The 25,104-nt window shown below is 40.3% G+C and overlaps 2 protein-coding genes across 2 annotated transcripts in view; one reads left to right on the forward strand and one right to left on the reverse strand.

Moving 5' to 3' along the window:
* Positions 1–8,962, forward strand: pigf (phosphatidylinositol glycan anchor biosynthesis, class F). The gene is made up of 6 exons (XM_088933843.1): positions 1–211; positions 1,083–1,332; positions 1,706–1,797; positions 2,212–2,328; positions 5,016–5,124; positions 8,486–8,962. Exons 2-6 carry the CDS (start codon positions 1,105–1,107, stop codon positions 8,597–8,599), a joined length of 660 nt encoding a protein of 219 aa, XP_088789969.1. The 5' UTR covers positions 1–211; positions 1,083–1,104; the 3' UTR covers positions 8,600–8,962.
* Positions 7,941–25,104, reverse strand: part of rhoq (ras homolog family member Q) — a 20,300-nt gene continuing 3,136 nt past the window's right edge. The window contains exons 3-5 of the mRNA XM_088933844.1: positions 13,123–13,287; positions 11,743–11,838; positions 7,941–9,338 (exon numbers count right to left, since the gene is read on the reverse strand). Of these exons, the coding sequence (XP_088789970.1) occupies positions 9,183–9,338; positions 11,743–11,838; positions 13,123–13,287 (417 nt within the window). The 3' untranslated portion in view covers positions 7,941–9,182. The remainder of the gene's footprint in view (positions 9,339–11,742; positions 11,839–13,122; positions 13,288–25,104) is intronic.

A 25,104-nucleotide genomic window follows, 5' to 3' on the forward strand; every position in this document is an offset into this window, starting at 1 on the left:
CATTTCATACGGAAATCAGGTATGCATGACACTGTTGTGGTTTATTGTCGTGCAATGGTGCACCACGACTAAAAAGATGGAAAAACACCTTTTAGAGGCTACGTGTTCTTGAGAATAATTGAGATTTTTTCATTCGCTTGATGTATATAGTAGTTTATTATTTTTTCCAACGTTGAATGATATTATATAGCAACGATCCGTCTATCTAGAGGTAAGCTATTTCTTAAAATATAATTACGATCCTATTTTCTCTTGTTGATTATTCAGTTTTATAGGCATAATGTCTGCAATTTCTTACGCAGTGCATAGGTTTTTGCTATTTTAAGTTTAATTGGAACAGTAGAGATATAATACTTGATGATTTACCGGGGCTTGGAAGAATGCTAAAGATGAAATATAACTTTTGAAAAGTTGCAGATCCTGTAGGAGACGCCAGACCTCTACAAAAGGGTTTCCCGTGTATGTTAAGTTTCTGAACATTGTGACGGTTTGAGACAGAAACTTGTAGTCAGGTTTGCCTTGGCCGCCCGTCTTCAGCTACTCTTGGCTGATCACAAATCCCTCAACGGATATAGACGTGGTGTAAAGCAGTTGTATTCTTTTTTACATTAAAATTGATTTTGAAAATATCCAATCTTTCGTAGCAACGGCATAGAGGGAAACCTAAAAAACATTTTAATATTTTTACTTTTTCTACGCAGAGTTAGCTAAACGAAGGTACAAACACTTAGCTAATATACAGAACCTGGTGATTGCTTGTATACAGTAAGAATTCGCAGCTCCGAAAACCCAAGTTGACTTTGTGTCCTCTGCACTGGAAGTTTTCTTTACTCAGCAGTATTGGAGTTTTAAGGAAATAATTTCTGACAAACAATTGAGGACACAGATGGAACTGAAATCAGGTGACCACGTGTCTTCTTGAGTACAGGTAGCCAACACTATACAGAGGGCCATGTCAGCTGTTTCTGGATGTTGCCATTGAGTGTTGTACCTTAGCAAGCAGTCTTAAACTCCTGATATTCCCCAGACCTGAACTAATTTAAGTATCCTGAAGTTGGTAGTATTGCATGCTTGTTTTCCAGCCTGGAATCACCTAGGATCACCATGAAGGATATTGAGATCAAGGGAATGATTTCTGCCCATACCATCATGGCAGCTTCTGTCCTGATGGCCACAGTACTGCCCCTTCTGTTTGTGGATGGGTTTTCAGTCTATGGCACACACCTTGTGTGGCTGTATTCTGTCTCTGGAGCTGTGGCTGCTGTTAACATCACTGTCTATTGGCTGCTGGGCATCAGTCCGCCATCTAAGAAGAATACTCTGAGTTACAAGGTGAGGTCTGTGGGAGACTTTCTTCTCTTTGCAGAATCAGCCTGCTTTCACAGGTATTGCACAACCCAATAAAACTTTTAAATGTTTTCATTTATCTTTTTAAAGTACCTTTAAGTCAGTTGATGCAGTTTAATTTTAAAATGGAAGTAACACTAGAATAACTGGTATATATGAACCTAGAGATTAACTATATGAATTAAAGTACTCTGCACTTATAGTTGATATAGGGACTAGAAGCTTTGAGTGGTTTTCTGATCTGCTTGTCCATTGAATTGCATTGGTCTCCACATATATCATTTTGTGGTAACCGAGCCAGCAAACACTATAAAAGATATAGTGGGTAACTATTAAACCTGTTTGGTCTTATCCATAGGTGTCTAAAGCCTTCAGGTCCTGCCTGTATTTCATATTATCCTGCTTCCTGTTCCACACAGTTGTTGTCCTGTATGGAGCACCTTTGCTGGAGTAAGTACTTAACAACAAGTCACTAGGAATACTTTGTACTGTTACTAAAATGCTCCGCCTGTTCATGTTTCATGTCAGGACATATGGGCCAAATAGTCAGTGACTTTTTTAAAAGTCTTTCTCTTGTTTCATTGCATCCTGCTGGTGTGACTGAGGTTTGTTTAGGAAAAGTAATTGCAGAGGTCTGAGGTGCCCCACAGGATCCCAGCTTGAAACTAATCAAAACCCTTTTAGAGTGTCTTAAATATTGTCTGAGGAGCGGGTGTAATATTCCTGACTGAATTGACGCACATTCCTGGAGCAAGAGCAGGGTGTTTTACCCACAATTCATAGCAGTTAGCATAAGTGAAATGAAAACCTATTTTCTTGCGAGGGCAGGGTATGCCTTGCTAGGATGTGTGTTCTCTTTTCCAGGTCTGCACTGGAAACCTTTTCCTTTGCTGTCCTGCTGTCAACGTTCACCACCCTGCGCTGTCTCTGCATCCTGGGGCCTAACGTCCAGGCCTGGATTCGTGTTTTCAGCCGGGATGGGTGCGTCTCTTATTCTGATTTTTGCACTGCCTGTTTCTGCAGGGGCCTTTCTGCAGGGGAAGTACTGTTTTCCGAAGTAGGCAGAAAGCAGTCCCTTTTGTTACTCGCAATCAGATAAATCAGTTTTAGAGCTTAGAAGTGGAAGAGCTTATTTGCAGAAATAGGCTTAACTTGCATGAGCATGTCAGAATTTCTATGAAGTATTTTTCAGAAGAATATAAAGTGTTTTTATATAAGTCATAGGGCTTGTATATAGTAAACAGTACAGTTTACTGTAACTGTAGGACCTTTAGTGTCCTACCTTCTGTAGAATACAACAAAACCTATCCACAGGGAAAGAGGAGTCCATTTCTTTCTGACTGTAATGTCACTGGCAGTTTCTTGTTGGTGTGCAGGAGCTAATGAAGGGAGGAATCCTCCTAGTGTTTTCTTTTTACCTTTAGTACTGATGGCTTTGTAACATGAATGACGTATACACGGTATATATCATTCAGGAAGAGTCCATATAGCCTCTCTGCATGGGACTGCTGGAGTGCTGACATTTATACTTACAGAACATGGCCTACTGTGAAGTGGTGTGCAGATAAGCCTAGTTCCTGGATTGACATATGTGATGAGTACATACTCATTTTAGTATTATAATATAAGACTGTAGTGTGTTTTTCATTTATCTCATCAATGTGAAATAAGAAATTAATATTTTGCAAAAAGTAGTGTGGCTGTGTGTCATTTTTAAAGCTACCACTAGGGGGAATTCTAATGCCACGATTGTTTCTTTACCCTAAATCCATAAACTTGATTATTTTCTTCCTCTAAAACCTAAAGATAACAATTTCACAGAATTTTCTTAGATGACTTAGCGTAAATGAGAACAATGAAAAACTAGGTTGATTGCATAACAGGCAAGACTGGAAAGCAGTGTGGGGTTGTGTTGAAATGCCACTTGTCCTAGTAAGAGGAAATGGTTATCAAGAACCTGTTCGGGATCTTACTGCAAGTGAAGCGCTGGCACTTGTAAATTTGTTTCAGTGGTTTCTGTGGAAAATGTTTTTGGGGAAGGAGAATACAAAATGTCATGACTACCATTTCCCCACTCAGACAAGAGCTTTGAAGGAATAGTTCTGCATTATTTAAGGCGATGGTTTTCTGAGAGGATGGTATATCGTATAGTTCAGTAAGGTTGGTTTGAGATGAAAGGCACTGCATATGGTACACAATATAGTTGAGGATTTTGTTTAATTTTCTGTATTCTTATCTCTTTTTTTAACTTTTTTATTTTTTTGTGCATTTTTTTAAAAGGGGCTTAAGACTAAGGAAACATCATTAAAATTTATCAATTTGAGCTTAGGCTTTAGGTGCTCCAAATCTTAAAAGCTGAAGTTTAAAAATCAATAGAGCTACTTATCAAGCTGCTGACAGCAGTGTGGTATTTTTTGTCCGGTTAGGCCTTGCTGCCAGTCAGAGCTACTTAAACTGATTCTTTAGCTAGAATGGAGAGAAGCAGAGATGTACTGATTGGCTGATTGAGTACTTCAAAGTGAAGCACCGCTGCTTGACTTTAATTTCTCCTTGTTGTGAGGTTTCAGGGAAAGCTGCAGCAGGCAGTAGTGAAGAGGTCCGTCTTCACTCATCTTTCCTGGATTTACCGCATTTTTACTCTGCTCAAAACATATTTTGATGCTATTTAACATTTATTTTCTCAACACAGATCAGCTTTGAAGCACAATTTTCTTACTACTCCAAAATTGTACTTTTACATAAGTATGTGAATAATTACTCTCACCCGCCGAGAGCTTCTGTAAAGGGCAGGTTGGATGACTCCAGCTGAAATGGTATGAACAGTTAAGGCCCCTCCGGCTGCTGAGAACGTGTTGAGGAGAAGCTGGGGCAGCTCTGGCCCAGTGTGTTGCCTGCTGTTTACTGCACTTTCTGGAAAGGGTTCTAGTTGTCCTTGACTTTGCAGTTTCCTCCCTCTCATCCCAGATGGCTGTGGTCACCTGACAGATCTGGTTCACAGTCTCCTTCCTGATTTGACTTTACCACCAGATAAAGACTGAGACACAGAAGCAGACAAACACCAACCTACAGACACAGACCCGCAAGGACACTCATAGCACAGCTGTGCTTTTTGTTTGAATGGACTGGATAAGTGCAATTTGTATATGGGAAAAATATATATTAAGGCAAACAACACCTTTTTATCACTTGATAAGACAAAACAGTTTAATGAGGAAGAATGGGGCTCGTAACTGGAATGTGTGGGAGTAAGCACCTCTTTATGTTCAGTAGCAGAGACTCGTTGACACGGGTACAGTGGTGCTCATGTCTCAAGTGGCACTTGAAAGAGAGGTTAATTCTGAATGTGCCCTTCTGTTATAGGGCGTCTGTAAAGTACTTGTCAAAAAGCTCCAGCATTTACCACTGACACCTCTGCCAGCTCAGGGAAGAGATGACTCCACTAATGTTTTGTGTTCACTGCTCCATCTGAATGTATAGTTGTGAATACAGATCTGATTTAAATTAGTAAAGTTAAAATGTTACCTGCCTTAATTAATTGTCCCTTGGGGAGGTGAAGCTGTCTGTTCTTTTGTACATTTAGGTTTCTATTTCTTTGTTTTGCGAGGAACTGTTTTGCAGTGGGTCCCCAGTTCACGTGAAGTGGATCGACTGTTGACTTGTGCTTGCAGGGCCATGTCAGTGTGGGACACCAGTCTGCAAATCACCACAGCCTGCAGTATGATCGGAGCTTGGCTGGGAGCATTTCCTATCCCCCTGGACTGGGACCGGCCCTGGCAGGTCAGTATGTTACACACCCTGGGGCTCTCCTCTCTTTCACTTCTCAGTACACAGTGCACTGGACAGTGCATTACAGGAGCATGTGTGTTCAGATTTAATCACCTGAGGTGATTAAACTGACAGCCTATACAAACCTCTGTTTAGCACTCATTGAAATATTTGTTCATTGTGGAGAAGGGACAGGTGTGCAAAACTAAGTGTGTGTAGACGTGTACAATTGTAACTGCCTTTGTTAGAAGTGCAGTATGTGTAAGGTGTAAGGTAAGGTAAAGTAAAGTAGTCTGTAAGGTAAATGCAATGTTTGCTCCTGAAAATCTGTACAGATAGATTTGAAAACTGCACAGTTTTTGGTGACAGCAGGCTCCCCGGGGAACACAAAAATGGAGTGGTCATTTCTCTGTGGAATGTGAATCGTTCTCAGACAGCTGTCTTGGGAGAATGTAGTTTATTTACAAAGGGGCGTGAATGCAGCAAGTAACACTTGTTGTTCTAAGTGTAGTTACAGATCGGGGAGGCTCATCTTGGGATGAATAAAGGTCCAATTTCTAAAAATCAATCTGATGCCACCTTGCCTAGCAGGCAAATGTATGAACAACAAAACACCACACTAGTCCAAAAATGCCATGTGGCATCTTTGTTCCTGGCACTGAGCAGTTTCAGAGTAATAGAAAAGACAATGTCAAGACACAAAACACATTCATTGTTATTAACACAGTATGTCTCTATGAGTACCTAGGCCCAGTCTTTAACAGAACTGTTCTGTTTGGATCCATGACAAACAGATCCAAACATTGTCTGAAGGAGAAATATTCTTTTGAGGAAATGCAAAGCTGTTCATATAAATATAAAGGGATGAAAAGGATAAAACTAGACTTGGTCTAGACTAGCCATTCACCTTCTTTCGATTTCGATACTGTATTAGGACACCTTTTACACATTTCTGCCTATTCATTCCTCTCAAAAGAAGGTTTAGGTTCAGTATGTGCAGCCCACTGTACAACCACTTACAGCTCTCCTTTATCTGCATTGAACTGAGTGGTGATCAGAATACTCAGTAACCTTACAGTAAGTCAGATAGGTCTCTTTTTTAGCCTATCTGTGTTCTATGCAACAATATTGTCAAAATAGTTGCTGCTTAATGAAGTTTCCACAAGCTTAATTTAACAGATATAGCAATATTATAGAGTATTGCACAATTCCTCTGCAGAGTTTGCACAATTTAATATGCAGCTTCGGCTCATGCTTTACAACAGATATGATCTCCAGCTATGAGGATATGGGTTTTGACCACAAGAAGTTTAGGCAATTTTAACATTGCAAATGAGAGTCAATCCATGACATGTATTTCTGTTAATTGATACTACGTTTGTATGGAGATGTAGAAGCCTGTGACAGTACATGAGGCTGATCTATTGAGCTGCACTCTGGTGTGCTTCCCCTCCTTCTGCCTCCCCGCATTTTAATGAGCGCTTAATGAGTAATAAAACAGCACTGATTGAAGGGTGAAAAATAAATGAGGAGGGAGAAAAACAAGCACAGCAGTGTACATTTACGGCATGGCTTTGCAGTCTTTCCTTCTTCCAAAAAAATAAGCACCCAGCTTCAGCGTAGATACAACAGAAGTTCAAAAAATATCTTACACTAGACTTTCTGATGAAAGACTTTGAACATCAGAATGGGAGGACGTTGGTGTGAAGTGGCAGGACTTGGTTTAATTTCTAATTTATGGCACCATAGTCAGGAGACCTGCCATTTTATAGCATGTCTGAGCCATCTCAGCTCCTGCAGATAAACCAGTTTTCAGCTCGCTGGCAGCCAGCACAACAGAGCTGAGCTGAACAGCATGAGTCTCACTCTATGTGGAGAGAAAAACAGTAGATAAGGCCCTGCTTGATCTAAAATCTGTTCTTTGACATTAGTTAACGCTACGGGCTTTTGGCTGAGGTGAAATACATTTTATTCCGCACTGAGTGTATACACAAAGTCAGACCCTCATGCAAGGTAAGTGGACAGTCACTGAGCACATCAAAGATGTTAAGGGATAAAATCCAGCAGTGTCTGCAATACTGTATCCTCTCCAAGCATGTCTGTAATACTGAAGGGCACTACCACCACAAAGACATTAAAGGCCTACAACTGTAATAGTATTGTTTCTAAATGAGCTGTAGTATAAGGTGAGGGTGTTAGAGCAGTTTTATACTGTAGTCTGCCCTATGAAAGTCTGATTAGAGAGTGAAATATAAATGTTGTTTAACTCCATTCTGATTTGGTACTATGCAAAATGTTACCAAGTTGTGAAGAGAGAAAACTTTTAATAGTTGATCTTAGTCTTCTTAATAAACTGTATTTAGAGATATTTTGTTCACAGGATTTGTTGCATGGTTGGTATTTTCTTATGAAAAGCTACTTATATCACCACAAAAAGTGATTTGACTTCAGTTCATGTTGTACGTGTAACAAGAAATTGTGTTTATATATAAACCATAATAAAAACCAATTGAAAAATACTTATTTTAACATAAACACCATTAAAAGCCTTTCCTGTCCAAGGAACTGCCACCACGCTGACCCCTAACCACATCATGCGGTTATGACTCTTCCCATGCATCTTAGCTCCAGGTATAGCATGGAACGGGAAGGCACAGTGAGCAGGTCTTTGAATTGTTTAGCGCGAGTCATGACAACTGCCCTTTCCTTTATGTATTATCTATTTAGCCTGTAGGATCTTTGTTTATGAAGAGTGAAACAGGTTTTAAAATGATATACAGCTTTATGTGGGTTGTATGCTTCCTAGGAAAAACACAAGTTCATGATTATTTTTAATGTGCTGCTAAAACTGTGTAACCACTCTTTAATTGCATTCAATGTGCAATCAGATAAAAAAGAAGAAAGTACAGCAATTAGTGTTCAAATGGTTACTCTGTGCATTGACTTCATAAGCAGTTTGGAACTGAATAAAAAGGCAGATTACATCTCTTAACCCATCTTCCTTCAGGCCTGCTGTGACGCAGCAAAGTCTGGCTTGAGAGAAAAGGCTGGCTGAACTCGCAGTGACAACAGACATCCAACACAGTCTACTGCAGGACAATTATCACAGGCAGACACTCAAGGCCTCCATCACAAAAACACACAAGTCAAAAATTTAAAAAAAAACAGGCAGAGACTTCTGCAGCTTTGAATTTAAAAAGTTGTCTATAGTGTCAAAACACTGTTGCAGCTGAAGTTGGTGGAAGGGATCTGGAGGAGGGCTGTTAAAATTGAAGTTCCTTAATAAAAGAACAGAGGACTGCGTTGTGTCCAGTGACAGGTTGTGCTCATTTTCCCACGACGGGGGCGGTGTCTCTGTATCCTCTCGACACAGGTGTGGCCAGTCTCCTGCACACTAGGAGCTACATTTGGCTTCTTGACCGGCCTGGTCGTCGCTCCCTTGTGGATACACTGGCACAGGAAGCAGCTGACGTACAAGAGCAAGTAGATGGCAAGGTGGGCTAACGGAGATGCAAGAGATGTCTTGATGCCCGTGGGCTGTGCCAGATTGGCTTTGATTGGCAAGTGCAAAGCAGATGGTTTCCTTAAATCATCTCCTGTAAAACTAAAGCTGGATTAAAGCCAGCTCTTGCTTGTATTTGTACTACTTTTGAAGCAGCGTATCAAGTGGCAAGAGTTTTATAAAAGCCATTGACAGGTTCATCCGAATGACAAATGTATTTAAAAGCGAGATTGGGGACTGGATGGGAAGGGATTCTGAGCTGCTAATTTTATTGGATTTGTATGTATTTTTGATGAAATTGACTGGTAACAGTTTAATTTGTAAGGAAAATAAAAGTTTATGCAGCTTTGGTTAATGTTTCCCTTGTTTTCTCCTTTAAAAGAAAATGTTAGTCTCCTGTGCGGATTCTGATGAAGAGCTGTGCAGAGCACACTGGCTTGTTTTCAGGAGCTCTGTCCATTTGTACTGTGGATCAGTCTGCGGGTCTTTCTGGGAGACCTTGTACGGTGTATCCAGTTTTTCTCTTCCTCTTTTCTGTCACTTCCATTTTCTTTCCTCCTTCCCTCTCTCACGTAATGAGGCAGCAGTTAATGCATCGGGAGCCCAGTCTTCTTTTCAGAGCATTTTTCTTTGGGGTTAAGATAGCGATTATGGCTTCGTCAAAGACAGTCTTTAGCCCTTTCTGCGTTAAAGCCGAGCACTCCACATAGCAGCAGGCACCAATCTGCAAGAAAAGTGAATAGTTCAGAAGAAAAAAAAAACAGTTTCTAAAAGCTGCTACTGGGCAACTCTTCACACCTAGTCCCACTCTGTTAACCACAAAGCAAGGGTTGTGATGTGGGTTTCATTTCCTGCTATTAGACATTGTTCAATATCTGTGCTTCAGCTGAAGATGAATTTGCATCCAGTTTGGAACAAATTTATCAAAAGGTCTGCTGCAACAGCGTTCTAATGAAATCATTACAGAACCCTGCCACATTAAAATAACTCAGCCCTGACAGAAACATTCACATCTGGCACCTGGCCTCGTGCATCCAGAAAGGCCAGATAAAGATGGTCATACAGAAGGCAGATATATATATATACTATGAACACATACATGCATTGGGGAAAGCCCAGCAATTTTTTGGGATGCTTATTTTTGACACATTTCCAGCTCTGTATCACTCAGTTTAGGAACATTTTTTATGCTGTCATAGGGTAGCAAAGCCTTCCAGTTACCTTACAGTAAATGTGTGAACAACTCCATCAGCACACCAGTATGCATCACACTCTGTAGGCCTGCAGCTTCAGCGAATCTCACTTTCAGCACAGCTCCCATTGCACACTTCACACCCACCACAGCCCTATCAAGCTCATCAGCCTAACAGTGATACATTCTGCCCTAATGATTCACTTTTTTTACAAAAACGTCTTAAACATGCACTGCCAGAAACGTGGCTTACTATAGTTTCTCTTTTGCCTTCATTAGTGTGAATTAACGTTCCTGTTTTATTAGAAACCTCACTTGAATAGTATAAGCGCTGTTATCATTTTCTGCCTGTTTTCCAGGTAATGATTAGAGAGTCTAGAAGCCTAGAGCACCCCAGTATTAAAACAGCCAGTAAGTGTTGGGTCAGTGGTGCCCACTGTCTGCGAATGAGCTCCATAATCTCCCAAAGGGGAGACTATGGACAGGCTGCTTTTCATGTATGATAGTGAGGTCTAAAAATGATCAGAGGGGTCAGCAATTAATGACCTGCCTTTGCCCACCTCAGTCCTCCTGTAATTCCTCATTACAGACCTTCGTTCCAGTCTGATTCAGGCTGAAAGCTTCCATTAATTAACAATTAATTCTGTGAGAGCAGACATAGATTTCGCTACAGATGCAGCCCCACCTTTCCGTCCTCCCTCAGAACTATTAAGCCATGCGATTTTAATAAGTGTTGGCAAATGGGACACTGCATGCTCGCAGGGTGCTGCAGTGCTTCAGCTCAGTGGCCATTAAATAGCACGGCACCACCACCATCTCTTCAAGGGCCATTGACTTTCACACTGTTTTGCTTTCTCCTTTTTATGTTTAATCACTATGGATTTATGGGGGAAGCATCCTGAGCAGATTCTTCTGCTTCTCTGCAGAACATTGTTTCTGTTACAAGTGCACCACATTTCAATTTTGTTGTAATCTGTGCACGTAAGATACCCCTGGTTATTTCCATCTCTTTTTTCATTGCTTCTTTTCTATATTAAAATTCCTAATTTCCAATATTCACTGAATGCTTTCTGTTCTCTGTTTTGGTCAACACCAGTCAGTCAAGCTATTGCTTCTGTTAAGGATTTATTTAAATGAAGACCCCCAGCAGGTGTGTGAAGCCTCAAGACCTCAACGGTTGACACCTGAGCTAGACTAGGATTCTGCAGCCCTGGGGTTGCCCAGACACAGTGGCGGATTTTTTCCAGATGAGCTGATGATCTGTTCACTGCATCAGCCAGTTGCTAACTTGGAGAATTTAACATGCTAGACGGTGACTATCCAGAAGCAGGGTTCTAGTTTGCTACTCTAGACCAGTTCTCAAGCCCAGTCCTGAGGCATCACTGCATCTTCTGTTTTCTGATACCGCCAAGTTCTTAATCACAGGTTAATTTCTGTTGGTGTCTGTTGTTTTTTTTAAAAAAATTTTCAGAATGTAAAAAGCTGAATGACATTAGCAATTGGTGAAAACCCTGTGGAAATTAGCGAGTTTCGGGTTAGCTGAAATCTAACCAAATGGATTTGAACAGATGGAAAAATACTGACTCACTGTGAGCGTCTGATACAGCGTCATTCCGACCTGTGTCTGTTCGTCATCAATTGATCACGGTAAGAGCTTTAGTCAGAAATATGGAAGCAAATTCTGCATATAGTTGTGCTGAAGTTGTTGCAAATAAAGACTGAATGCAGAAATAAATCAAAGCAAGCAAACAGTGATTAAGTACTAATTAGAATGAAAAACCGCAAATACAGCAGACCTTCAGAACCAGAGTTGAGAAGCACTGGTCTAAACCAGGTTATGATTATGGGGTTCTGTTAACTCATTACCTGTAACATGCATTGCAGAATCTCTATTCATTGGTACAGTTTGAGTCATAGACCCCTACAGTGGCCCTACCTCCTTGGCCAGTTTCTGTCCCTGCTCAGTGGCTATGGGCTTCTCCTTCATGTCATTCAGCTTTGCTATGGTCTTGGGATCATCTCGAAGATCAATCTGAAACATGAACGGGAAACAGTCTGAAACCTATGAGAAAAATTACTGTTTAACGTGCATGGTTAACAACCTCAGATTTGAATATCTAAAATTTGAATTCTGCTTGCTGTCAAAATACTCTCCAAAATTCACCACTGTGCTTAAATCCCCCTAACATTTACCCTTCTGGATTTTTAAATTTAAAAAAACTTGGCATGATTCCTGTCTGCTGCCCAACTTGGTTGTGCTTTTTGGTTCTAAAGATGCAGAGGCCTGATAAAATCACATTTTGAATGTCAATTAAAAAGTGCGTGTGCACATACAACATTAACATTCTATTTGTTGAGATTTTCCTACAGGGGAAAGGCAGGTATGGAACGTTAAGGGTTAAAAACAACACGGGACTTTGCTGTACAAACAGACACCCTGCTGGCTGCACCCCCTCCCTCTATCTTGAGTGACAGTTCCCCCTACTGCTTGGTTTACAGCTGACTGGGAGGATTTCAACAGCCGCTGTCATCCTACCCTCACAACCACCTCTGTTACCAATTAAAATTCCTCCCCTTGATGTTTGACCAATTCAGACTGGCGCTGCTCAGCAGAGTTTCGGTCTTCGAAACTGTAAGCCATTTTTCTTCTGGGTTTGTCACTCAAACAAATAGCTTTTAAGCCTGCAGTATCAAATGTTTGGGGCGTCTAATGAATCAAAAGGACCAAGGGTTGTATTCTGACGTCCAGTCATAATATATTTAGAGTTCCTGCGCTGGCAGTCAGACAGGCTCCGCGGCTCATGTTGCTTTCTGATTGGGTCTGAAAACTGTGATCAGCGTGGCATTTCCAAATGATTTCCATTACATCGGTATTCAGAGTGACAGCAGAGTAATTTTAGATCATTCTCACAAAACAGCCATGAACATCTAGCAACGCAATGGATCTGTGAGCCCTCTCTGCCTATTTTGGTGGTCTGTGAAATTGTGTTGCCGAGGAACAGAGTGACGCCTACACTCAATTTGCGTTAAAAATAGGAAGATTACGGATTTCTATATTTTGAAAGGCTGACTTAACTGCTTTAATGACAAGGCATATATTGTGCTCATGATAATTACTGCCATTGTAGGATTTCTATCTAATTTGTTTTGAGAAATCTGGATAAGAGCCACTGAGTCTAGGTTGGTTGAAGGGTTAAAATTACTTTAAGACTGCAGCCCTTAAGCTCTGCAACCAAGCAGTACTGTTGAAGGCGCTTTGGGGAAAAAGCAAAGCAAAGCATTGGGTTATTTTGGAGCTGGGGGTTGGCTCTCCCACCTGCGTGCCGATGAGCAGGAAGGGCACGCTGGGCGCATACTCCCGCAGTTCGGGCACCCACTCCTCCCGTACATTCTGGAAGGAGGCTGGGTTCACCACCGAGAAGCAGATGAGAAAGACATCCGTCATCGGGTAAGATAAAGGCCTCAGACGGTCATAGTCTTCCTGGGAAGGTGGAAACAAAGAAACATCAGCACACAGCATCTCCTCCGTAATAACTATCCCAAACTTTTCTATGCAATGTTGTTTGGGGAAATAAAGTGATACCTTGCATTTCTGAGTTACTACGTGCTGCTTTACCATCCACATATCTGTCGCTTGAAAAAATGAGACATAAGGATGATTTTTCATGGCACTAAATCTCACAGCACTTCTTTGAATTTCCTTCACTCTAATTGTGCTCCAAAAATGAGAAAATAGACAACAAATTAAAACCTCACTTCCTTAAGTTCATAGTCATTTTGAGCAGAAGAGGGTAGCACCAAGAACAAGAGGGTAGATGTCTTTATGTGAAGTTTAGCAATCAACTATGCTAAAACACTTTAGATATGATTTCACTGTGAAATTGTTAATTATTTATATTTATGTTATAAACTCTGCACCTCGGATGACATTAATCAATATTAACGCACCACCCTGGTGTGCTGCTGATAACATGCCACAGGATGACAGAGGTCAGGCCTGATGGTCACATAGAGGATCAGTTTGGCCTCTACTTCCTTTACCTATGTATCAGTTTTAATGCTTTTCAACACGATGGTGCAGGACAGAACAGTTCAGTCTGTACTTTCACACCTACAGTATACTACAAAGTCAACACATCTTAGTAAGCCCTAGTTGAGTACAATACACTATTCAATGCCAACATCATGCATTTTAGAGACCCAACTACTGTTTAAAGCAGTGGCTAGCTGTTACTCAGTAGTGGTTACTGTACTTCTAAAAACAATCCACATGTTCAATGAGAATATAAAGTGTGAAAGGAAAAAAATGAAATTAATACATTGTGCTGAACAAGATACTATCTTAAGTCCATGCCCTTGAAACCGCAGTTGCAGACAAGCAAACTACAGAATCTCACCGATAGATGTCTTACTACCTTGTGGCCTGACCTTGTCAATGTCAGATTTCAAAAGCTAAGTATGGTTGGTACTGGTCAGGACAGGGATGGGAGACACCTAAGAAGAAACAGGTTGCTTCTGAAGTAATGCTGATGGACCAGCGGGTAGAACTCTTCCCTCTGGACCAGAATCTCGAAAACAAAGCCCAGTATGGTGACAGGGGACATTATGCTGTAGCTGATGCCATGCTTCAGATGGGACGTCAAACCAAGGTCCTGACTGCTTGGTCATTACAGTTCTCACAACACAGTTTGGAAGAGTAAGGATGTTAACCCTGAAGTTCTGCCCAAATCCCACTTTGTAGCTACCTAAAAAACCATAATTCAATTTAAGTAATTAACTATTTTTCAACTGAACTGCTGTGCAAGGGGTCTGTTAGCGTATTACCATTGCTGTGTGTCACCAAGATGGGTGCTGCACTTAATTGGTGGATGAAAATGCAAGCAATTATAAGTCAAACAAAAATTAATAATGAAGCAGTTTCTAATAATTATTTTGTGCATGAATACAGTAATATTGTACAGGGTCCTTTCTCACACAGTTGTGAACACTGCACCAAGGAGCAAGAACATTGGGTATTGGGTCATATTTCTTACATTTGTACAAGTGGGACTATGGGGGCACATTTTTCATAGGCAAGGGCAGCTTAATGCATCTTTGTACCATGTACGTCTGTGAATAAATATAAATGATTACCACATGAAGCTGATATAGAACCCTCTTTTGTCATGGACAGTGTGTTGTATGTTGTCCTTGTTTTTGTATAAAACCGCATGGGCCACAAAACTGTTCTCTGATAATAGTTGTTTGAGTAGGCCAGCTAACATTTTATAAGTACCCTGAACACAGTTCACACAATTGCTCTTCCTATTTTGCTAGCAATTGTACAGTATGTCTGTCAGTCAGATGAAGGTTTATCATTTTGTGACCACTTTTGAATAACTCTGGAAATACACACTGCTATTTTAGTGCTCCGAGCATTTTAAACGATTTATGTTTATTTAATATTGTAAACCACTCCAGGGCATAATGGAAGACAGAGAATGGGCTGTTTTACGGGATGTATTTCCAGTACTCCTGATATGTCTTTGTAAGTTGTGAAGTTTTATTAAAAGAAAGGGTTGTAGGTCTTAGGCAGTTGAATGTCCTTTAATGGACCAACAGTGGAGCTTGGAATCAAAGACAGAAATAAGCTATTTGTACATATATAATACAAACATTCTCTCATCCTAAATGAACCATTTCAGTGCACTACTAGGCTAGGTTTGTATAAAAGGTTTATGTCACCTATGGCGCCAGACATGAATATCCTCTCATGATCTATGGACAGAAGCAAAGATCTCTCACACAGAGCACTCAGATACTGACAGATTCAGAGAACTCCCCAAGGAAAAATACAGTGCCCTTTGCACAGTGGAAATGTGGGATTCCTACATGGGTGTCTGGTAGGTAGAGCACCACAAATTAGAGTGAAACATTGGTGATCATGTTGGAAACCTGTAATTATAGATATTTGGAGGACTATAACTATTACTATTTCTGCAACTACTCTTAACAACAATAATAATACTATGTCCTTACTGATGCTTGAGGTTGACTTCAGTCTATATCCATGAAAGGTTTATGCAGCAGTACAGAAGACAGTCTACTGAACAGCCCACCTCTGAATTCAATACACACAGGCTGTAAGCGTTATCTGATTTTATTACTTACCCACGGAGAGCTCAAGACCTGCACTTTGATTACAATGTAACAGGAAGTCATAATTACTGGCCTCTGGCTGCAAAGCACACTTAAATTAGGTCTTAAATAGCCAAGAAACTATAAGGCATGTCTGAGTCTAGCCCAGTCTCTTTTTCACCTGGAAAACTGACATGATTAAAGGGAGTTTCATTTCTTTCATGTGCAGCCAGCCGAGAGAAAAACCGGGAGAAGTCTCCTCATGCAGTGTATCCCTGACACACATTGCAGCAGCATGTGTCTTTGCTCTGTTCCAGAAGACCTTTCTTCTTTATTACTAAGAGATTTTAAGACTTGTTCTTCAAATTTCCCTCAGCTGAGGAGGCCTTCTAATTTGACCAACTTACAGTCTCTATAAAGAGATCAAATACTACAGCTGGCTCTACTTAAAATAAGAGAACGCCGTATATCAGCTGTGTCCTGTAACATTAGTACATGGATATGACTACATCCAGCTCGCAGCAGGGCCTGAATTGAGGGGGCACTGAAGGGAGCTCCTCTCTCCTTTGTAAACGAAGCACAACTAAGAATTCCCCTTGTGACAAAAAGCAGACTGGCTCAGAACTAGCAGTGACTGTATCTATTTTGATGAGGCATCTTTTTTAATTTGGTCTCAATTGCACATTTTAAATAAGATGGGAGGCTGATTCTGCAGTGGCTATGTTCTCCTCTTTTGTATTTAAAAGCCATATCACAAATCAACTACAATTCTACTTCAAGACTTTTATGCTTCCTCCTTTCTCTCAAGAGCCTGACTGCCTTTGGGGCGGGGGGGGTGCTGGTGGTGTTCCTGTAGATATCTCACAAAAGGTTTAGAAGTGGTGCTTTAGAATTGATTAAATTATTATTGATTTTAATCAAAAACAAACTTTAAACCAGCATATAGGATAAAGACAATCTTGTGAATTGCCAGTTTGTAACAGGCCGTGAACAGGGGTGTGGTAGAGTCTCTCCTTCAGTCTATTCTAGAGAATTATCTACTGCATATGTTCCTTGGTCAACAGGCAAAAGAATCTGCTGCAAACTGTCTCGTGCACACAACAATGTTCATTGATTAATTAATTGACCTCATTGTTAGCTGAAAATGTCACTTCCCAGGTGAAGATTTAAGACTTACAAATCCTGTTGGACTGTAGCCCTCCAGAAGCAGAGTTGTGAAACAATCTAAATTAAAGCTGTTAAATTAAAGAGCCTGTCATAATTGTAAAAAATGAACAACTAAAAATCCAATATGTTTTACTGAATCTAGCATGAAGTGTTTTGGCTGAGTAAACCAAAAGATTTACAAAATACTCAATACACATTTTCTATGTAATCTGTTTTTCTTCCACACCTTTTACATCAGTGTTGATCGTCTTTTGACACCTTGTGCAGTTGGGCCAGGGATTCACCAGTAGATGTTGAGATGACAAGACTAAGAGCCATTATTTCTACACGTTTCAAATGTGCTTCTTCCCTCCTCGCACAGGGGATTAATGTTTAATGAATCAGACATGTTGCTTCTTCAAAATGGGGTCAAGGCCGGCATTGGTCCAGGACTCACATGACCTAAGCAGCTTGACGTCTGGAATTCTCAACCGGGTTTCAGGATGTCAAATCTTCTTCTAAATCAACAAATTTTCCCTTTCTCTGTTCAATTCCTTGTCTTCTCTAACAAAGCAGCTTGTCTCACCTGTTCCAGCATCACTACACTTGTTCGCTCTGGAATTCAGACACTGAAGGCAGTTTTAGAACTTTCTTGCTCACATTTTAGGCCTTTTGTATTTTAACTCCAGTATACCAAGTAATCTGCCCCAATTTTACACTTTTCCTCGTATCCATAATTATGGACTCTAGTTTTCTAACTATTCCCAACTTAGAATGTCAGATTGTGATGACTGTTCTATCTCCTGATATACAGTACACCAAGTCTATGAAATGTTATACTGTACCTTAGCAAAAACGTGAGTACTGTAGGCCCATAAAAACAGTCACAAATGGTCTTTATTAACACTTGTAAATAGGATCCAATGACTGTCAGAAAGCCTACTTTAATTTTCTTGTTTCTCCTGAATTTCCTTATTCTCCTGAATATCTATAGCTACAGTATTTATCAGCAGTTTAGGCTACATATTTTTGTTTAATATCATTTTGTATCTCATTCAATGACGTCTTGCTAATTCTGAATTGATGCATGGTGTTTTTGGTGCTGATAATAAAGATTATTATGAATATTAAAAAACATGATGAGCTCAGGTGTGCAAAACAGTCCTGACATTCATTCCACTGACATGGTTTAAGGAGGACACTTTACAAAGTATGCAAAATCTTTGGTAACAATGTTGAAGCTAGCCAACAGAGATGGGAATAACTATGGTGGACTGGGTGAACGTGCTACAGCCCAATTAAACTCCTATTGCTGCAAAGAAGCAAGTGTCTCCTAGAATATGCATGAATATAGGGGTAAAATCAGAAGAACAGTCACAGCTAGAATAATTCTGTTTAAAACAGATGTGATGGCCCTTTCATTCACCATCGGGAAGCGGTTTCTAATGACACACCTTTGAAGGACAATTTAGGGGAGTTAGAAAAATACGTGCATGTGAATAATGTTGATGTGACACCAGGGAGCACCCTATACTCTACTTGGATGCGACAATGCAAATCCAGAATCACATATGCACTAAGGACAATCTCTAAAAGGCCAAGTAAATGGATTGGAACAAATAGAGTTAAGAGGCTAATGGTGTAACCCAGAGAAAATCTGTAGCAGGCAGAATGACTTTCATTATTAGAGGAATACAGATAACTGTATTAGCTCAATTATTTTAGAACATCTTCTGATAAAAGAGACTTCTTAACCACTAGTGGATTTGCATGCAGCCTGTGGCATTTCACACATGCATGAGCTTAAAAGTAAAAACTTATTGCAATTTTTTTAAACATAATTCACAAGGAGATCTGCAGTGACGGTCTAGAAAAAAAGCAGCACAGTTATATCGTCTTCATTTGCAATCACAATATGCTTGGTGTGACACAACTCAGTCACATAACATGAGAGATACTGTAGCTCTACTATATTAAATATTTACTTTCCCTGTTTTATGAAACACAATTATAGTGTTTCCACTCAAAGGCACAAGAAAATGCACCAGCGATCAATTTACATTTCATACCAAGCGACCTGAAGTACAGAGGACAATAAATGTCACCTTCTTTTCCCTTCTGGATTGCTTCTCCCGCAGCTTTTTAGAGCTCAAAGATATGCCAAGTCTTCCTTATCAGATGGAATATTTATGCAGCTACAATAATGAAACATTAACTGCACATTTTACAGTGATCGGACTGCTCCATGCATTTGAGGCTTGAGGTATTTCTGACTGCCTGAGCCTGGAAAAGACGCTTCCTGTGTTTCAGGGAAATACCCACAACAGGGAGAGAGGCTTGAGGCAGGATCTTTATTAGTCGGAGTGTCTGCTGTGAATTACTGTGCCGTGCATGGCATTCTCAAACATGTCACACTGAGATGCTTTGGCAATTCTGAAGCAAATTGCTTAGAAAAAAAATCAAAAGCCTTTCAACAACGCATTACAGTCCGACTGAATTTTGAATGGGCAGGCATAGGAGCATGGTGCTTCGTGCTGCCGTCTCATGGCTCTTCTGCCCTGGGTTAGATTGCAGACTGGGGTGCCCTACGTGTGAAGTTTGCATGGACTCCCCAGGTAAATGTGAGTTTCTTCCAGGTGCTACACTTTCCTGCCTCAAGTGAGAAAAGACATGTGAGGTATGTTAATTGGTGCCAGTTAATTATCCTTGTATGCATTTGTATTTGTATCCTGCCATCCCGTTCAAGTTGCAGTCCTGTCTTTTGTCCTGTGCTCCTGGGACAGGCTGTGGGTTGCCGCAGCCCTTATCAGGAATAAACAGCTTCTGATAACATATGGATGGCTTAATAAATTCTGAATACTGGACACTGTGGTGAGGTGTCAACTTCCCATCTTAGATGCACAATTCCATCAGTTAGCCGCCAGTCCCTCTTCTTCATCCAAGGCTTATCCTACTGTAGTTATTCTGGGGCTGGCACTGTAGCAGAGAAGCTCCTGATGTTCAGTGAGGAGGTTGCCCAAATCCCATTTCTCAAACTACATTGCCTATTCCATTAACATTTTACCTCTCCGACCATCTTTGAGAGGAGGAAATCCATGCAAACTCTGCACAGACAGGTGTCCCACCCCAGAATCAAACACGGTGCTTTGAGGACAAGAGCTCTGTGGCAGCAGTGCTAATTACCACACCACTTTTACTTTTAGAATCTTAATAAACTGCCTCGTCTTTTTTGATAACTTAAAAATAAAAGAAAATACTGGTATAAAAGAAAAATAAACTTGCTAGCATTTTTCAAAAAGAGAACCTTACCTTAAATGTCTCCTGGATATTTACAGAAAATAATACATTAAACAACACAGAGGGACACAAAATGATTGTTTTTCACTCTGTTTGAGATGTGTGATAAACAGCCTTATGCCCTGGTGGGAGTTCCACTGAAAAGAGAAGCATGTCCTGTCATTCAAACATACGGGCAACCAGAGAAGGCATCGTGGAAAATAAGAATCCCAGAATTAACAAGCTTTCACCCCCTAAAACAGACAACAATGAGATTTCGTGGGCTGTTTTATAGCCTTGGACATTTTATAGCCCCAAAAAAGAGAGCAAGACAAATCTGTGCTGTAGTACAGACAGAGATATCCAAATGACAGACCTCCCAATATTTTCCCAATGTAGGCCCTTGGTCCAAATATCTGCATAAGTATGTAATTCAGTTAATTAATCAAGGGCTGCATGCTCATAAATATGGACCAATGTGGAATGAATTGTTCAGATATTGGATATATGTGCCACTGTTATACAACTTCCTCCTTGCTCAGAAGACAAGTTCTGAGTGACTCTGTACTTTGCTATAAGAAAAAATAATTTCCTGAGATTCGTTCTTTTCTCTTTTCAGGTAGTTTTGCTGTGTTCTAGTGCCGTAGTGCGATAAATGGGTCATTTTGCCACTAAGTCTTTTTATCTAAGTCGGATCTAGTCTCTTATATAACTAGACAGAGTGGGAAGTTGAAATAAAGATGTGTTTGTACTTCCTTTTGAGAATAATTCATTGCAGCCCTTATTCATCCACTGAATATTAACGCATGCCTATGAAAACGTCAGCCTGATCACTGGAAGGACTCCTCTAGATTTGAAAAGTGTGCCATTTCCTTTCTCCCTCTTTTATTATACCATTTTGATATCAGGTCCTAATAAACAACATGATCGATTTCCTCAATTTGTTATTAAGAATATCTGCAAACCGGTTGATAACTCTCAGGAACACTTTTTAAATAATTCACACTTCACACTGCTAGCTACTGTACCTATAAGGTTTGAATTTGTGTAACATGAATTGCATAAAGGCTGCTATTTCAGCTTTTGGAAAAGGCTAGATATGCAAGCTTCAGCCACAGGCAACATACAGAGATTTGTCCAACAGCAGCTTTGACCCACAATAAGCACAACGGAAAATGGAGATTCAAATTATAAGATGTCCTTTAAAGACCATGCAATCATATCTTTGAAGAAGATCAGCCTGGCAGTAGCCATTCCCTGCACAGCGATACTGCTGCTTTGTTATTTCTGACTAATAATACCGATCTGGAAGCTGCCTTAGAATACTGTTTCAATCTCACATGCCAAATGTGTCACCAGTAACAATTTCCCTGAAGGATCGTTAGTTTGTCAAGAACAGACATGGATCAGCCTTCCTCTACAGGCCACAATCTGAATGAGTCTCTGTCATATTCACAACTGTCAAGATGTCATAGTTTAACACACCAAAAAACACTTAAATTCCTAAATGTGTACCTACATTTAATTCCCATTATCAGTACTGGCTCTCCATAGTCATTCCCAGAAAGAATAGCAGTGGTTAAAAAGACTGTAATATCTTAAAGCTTGTTGGTTTAAAAAATACTGATGTTGAGCAGTTTAATTACTTACATGTATTGCCGCTTTGAAGCTTTATAATAAAGACAGTAGACGCTCAAAGGCTTACATAATATATACCATATTGGATCCCTGGGAGAAATGTCTTTAACTTTAGGTATGTTGCTTTACTAAGTTCTTTTCCGTTAAGATATTCATGCCCTAACTTAAGAGAAGGGGTCAAAGATCACAACTGAGTCTATGAGAGTGGTTAGCAGGAATGACCAGAGAGGAAAAAACACTACCAGCTCAGAGTTAAATGCAAGTTGACAACCACCAGTTTGTGATCACTGAATAATTGACCATCTGTTGCCTTCGTGCTCATAGCTACAATCTTGAGAGGAGGCGCTCAATCAGAACCCTGTGCCTTTTACTCAGGAAACCAAAAATAGATTTCCACTAGGCCAGATTCCTGGTGGAATTCTGCACAGCAGCCCAGCTGCCCTGATGAAGGAGAGAGAGGATGAGCTGGAAGCAGCAATGCCCAGCCCTGTCTCTGGGACACAGGGACTCCGAGTTTCATTCTGCTTTCTTAAGTGGCCTCTACAACACCCCCCCCCCCCCAGACATACACACAGCATCTCACCATTACTCAGCTTTCCAGAAACATGTTGTTGCATTATTTTGGACTACATTTGTCAGAGTGTGGCCTACATGAGGATGCCATTAAGAGGCCCAAAGAGGCAGGTATTTTGAAACAATGTGTGATAGACCAAGTCCATCATTCAACAGGCTGAGACTGAGTCCAGAGAACTGTGCAGGTGATTCCGTTGTTTAAGGTGTACAGTACTGTATACTGTACCATGTTCTCCAACAAGAAGAAGCTTACTGAGAAAACACCTGACTATGGGAATAGTTTATTTTCAGTACAGCACAGATTGTACCTATTCCATGTGGTTATTAACTTCTCCCTGTCCTTTCAATCTGTATTAAGAAAAATTAGAACCAACAATTTAACATTAGCTGGTACAAGCACAAGCAGCTTTGTTTCTGAAAGCCCTGGAAACAAATCATAACAACACTTACTGCTGCTTACAAACATCAAGTGAAAATTCTACTATTCCACACTGTGACAAAAGCCGACCTGATCACATTACTAATTCGCTCTCACTTTTTTAAGTGTTCTGAAAGGGTTACAGGAGACATCATAATGACAGGAAACAGCAGCGCTTTGCCAATGGCAAATGCACTTAAAACCCTCTTTCCGATTCTACTTCAACAGCCAGTGGTCCCTTAAAATACTGCAATCCTACTACTGCAGAGAGCAGTGTAGAAAAATGAATAAATAAGACTCTCCATGCTCACACTATCCATATATGCTCAAGCAAAGGAAAACCAAAACAGCTTAATGTAGCATTCTAGATTTTCAGATTTTGATATAGTACATTATAAAAATAATTCTCCTTACAAAAACATAGCTGTGATTCCATCTGTGCACAGGAATTACAGCTAATGGAAAGCAAATCTGATCAGCCAAGACAAATGTGAGCTTTATCAGAGGAAAGCAGAATAAACACACAGAAAGGCATCAGTAAGGACTCTTCACCTCTATATCCAATTTTTGCTGTGCGCAGTTAACAGACAGAAAAGTGACAGTAATCATGGCTTGTCAGAGATACGCCAAGCTCCTTTGTGTGACATAAAGAAAACTAAATAAAAATATCAAAATGGAAAGTATGATTTTGCTGGGTGAGAATGAAGGAGCCACCAAGTGTCAGCTGGAATTACAGAGCTGCACTGTCAGGACTGGTCTCCTTCTGTCCTGTCATGTTGGGGGAACCTGGCTTGGTGGAGCACTTGAAAGATACTTCCAGCCAGAGCTTTCATCTGGTACTCAGCAAACAAAGATGACATCCATGGGATTCCTCGCTCTAGAAGATTTTTTTTTTTAAAGCAGGTGCAGTGCAACAAAAATATTTATGACTCCACATAATATTTTGAACAGAACTGATCCTTGCAGCTGCACTTCTCTGAGGGCCCATATTCTACGCAGAGAAGACAGCAAAATTCCTCGGTTGCAAAGGGAGTAAGGCCATAGGAACTATGTCCTTAATATGTTTTAAACATATCCCAAACGCCTAACACGAGAATTTCATGTATGATGTACAGTGCAAACACTGGATTTGTTTTAGTGGGAACAGTGTGGGTGTCTGGGAATTCCCACTGGCATAGAAAGTGTGTGTACTTGGCTTTGTCTAAACCAAAAGAAAAGAGTTAATTACTCTGCTTTTTATTGCTACAACTTAAAAAAATGTGTTAACACATAAGGATTATATCTTATACAATCTATGGAGGATATGAGCTGAGTCTGCACTTAACATAGTGCAGACCTGGTTAGAGACTCTAAAAATGTGTACTTTAAAATGTCTGCAGTAGAACACTAAGCTAAGTAAGATGTTAAAGGCATAATAATCTAATACCATGTTTGTTTTCATTGTGAGAAAAGGTGAAAGCTTGGCATTCCAAACAGGCCTCTCTAATTCTCTCTTAGCATTTTGTCTTGGCAATTTCTCTGACTGTGCAGCTGTGATAAACATCTAAGGAGAACATACTGTAGGCTGTGCTCTCAAAATTTAATTAAAACCATTTAGGAAATATGGCGTGGAGATTTTCGACAGTTTCAAAAGTTGCTAACTCTTAAGTAATGTTGAAGCCTGGTGTACCAAATTTCCATTAGTGCAAGCTGTAACAGTGTTGGGAACCAGAGCAGCAGAATCGTGGACACATACACCAGAACGTGTGTTTTCCAGATCTTTTGTTTCTTTAAGCGCCAGTGTGCCACAGAGAATATGAAATTCCTGATTAGCATGGATGTCGACTCCATGGCTTGCTTGGAGTTGAGTACACTAGTGAGGGCTGTAATGGGAAGAATGCAGCAGGACTCTGGCTGAGAAGGCTTTGGCCACACTTCCAAACCCCCGGCTCAGTTCTCCAAAACACATGGAGGTTTCACAATGTCCTTCTCTGTCTGGACAACACTGCATGACTGTGCAGCCTTTTTCCTTCAATGGCAACAAACAGACACTAAATGGTAACTCTCTGTACTATATCATTAAAAGTGACAATAAACCACAGGGAAAAACCTAACATTACACACTGCAAATGATAACTCTTATATTACTTC

The sequence above is a fragment of the Atractosteus spatula genome, chromosome 15 (assembly GCF_055471065.1).
Source record: "Atractosteus spatula isolate fAtrSpa1 chromosome 15, fAtrSpa1.hap1, whole genome shotgun sequence".
NCBI classification, from domain to species: domain Eukaryota; kingdom Metazoa; phylum Chordata; class Actinopteri; order Semionotiformes; family Lepisosteidae; genus Atractosteus; species Atractosteus spatula.

What these genes read in the sequence shown, in the direction of transcription:
- pigf (XM_088933843.1), top strand. Translation starts at nt 1,105, where the DNA reads ATGAAGGATATTGAGATCAAGGGAATGATTTCTGCCCATACCATCATG. An exon ending in TATGGAGCACCTTTGCTGGA is followed by an intron (nt 1,798 to 2,211) that starts GTAAGTACTTAA and finishes TCTCTTTTCCAG; the next exon opens with GTCTGCACTGGAAACCTTTT. An exon ending in CGTGTTTTCAGCCGGGATGG is followed by an intron (nt 2,329 to 5,015) that starts GTGCGTCTCTTA and finishes TTGTGCTTGCAG; the next exon opens with GGCCATGTCAGTGTGGGACA.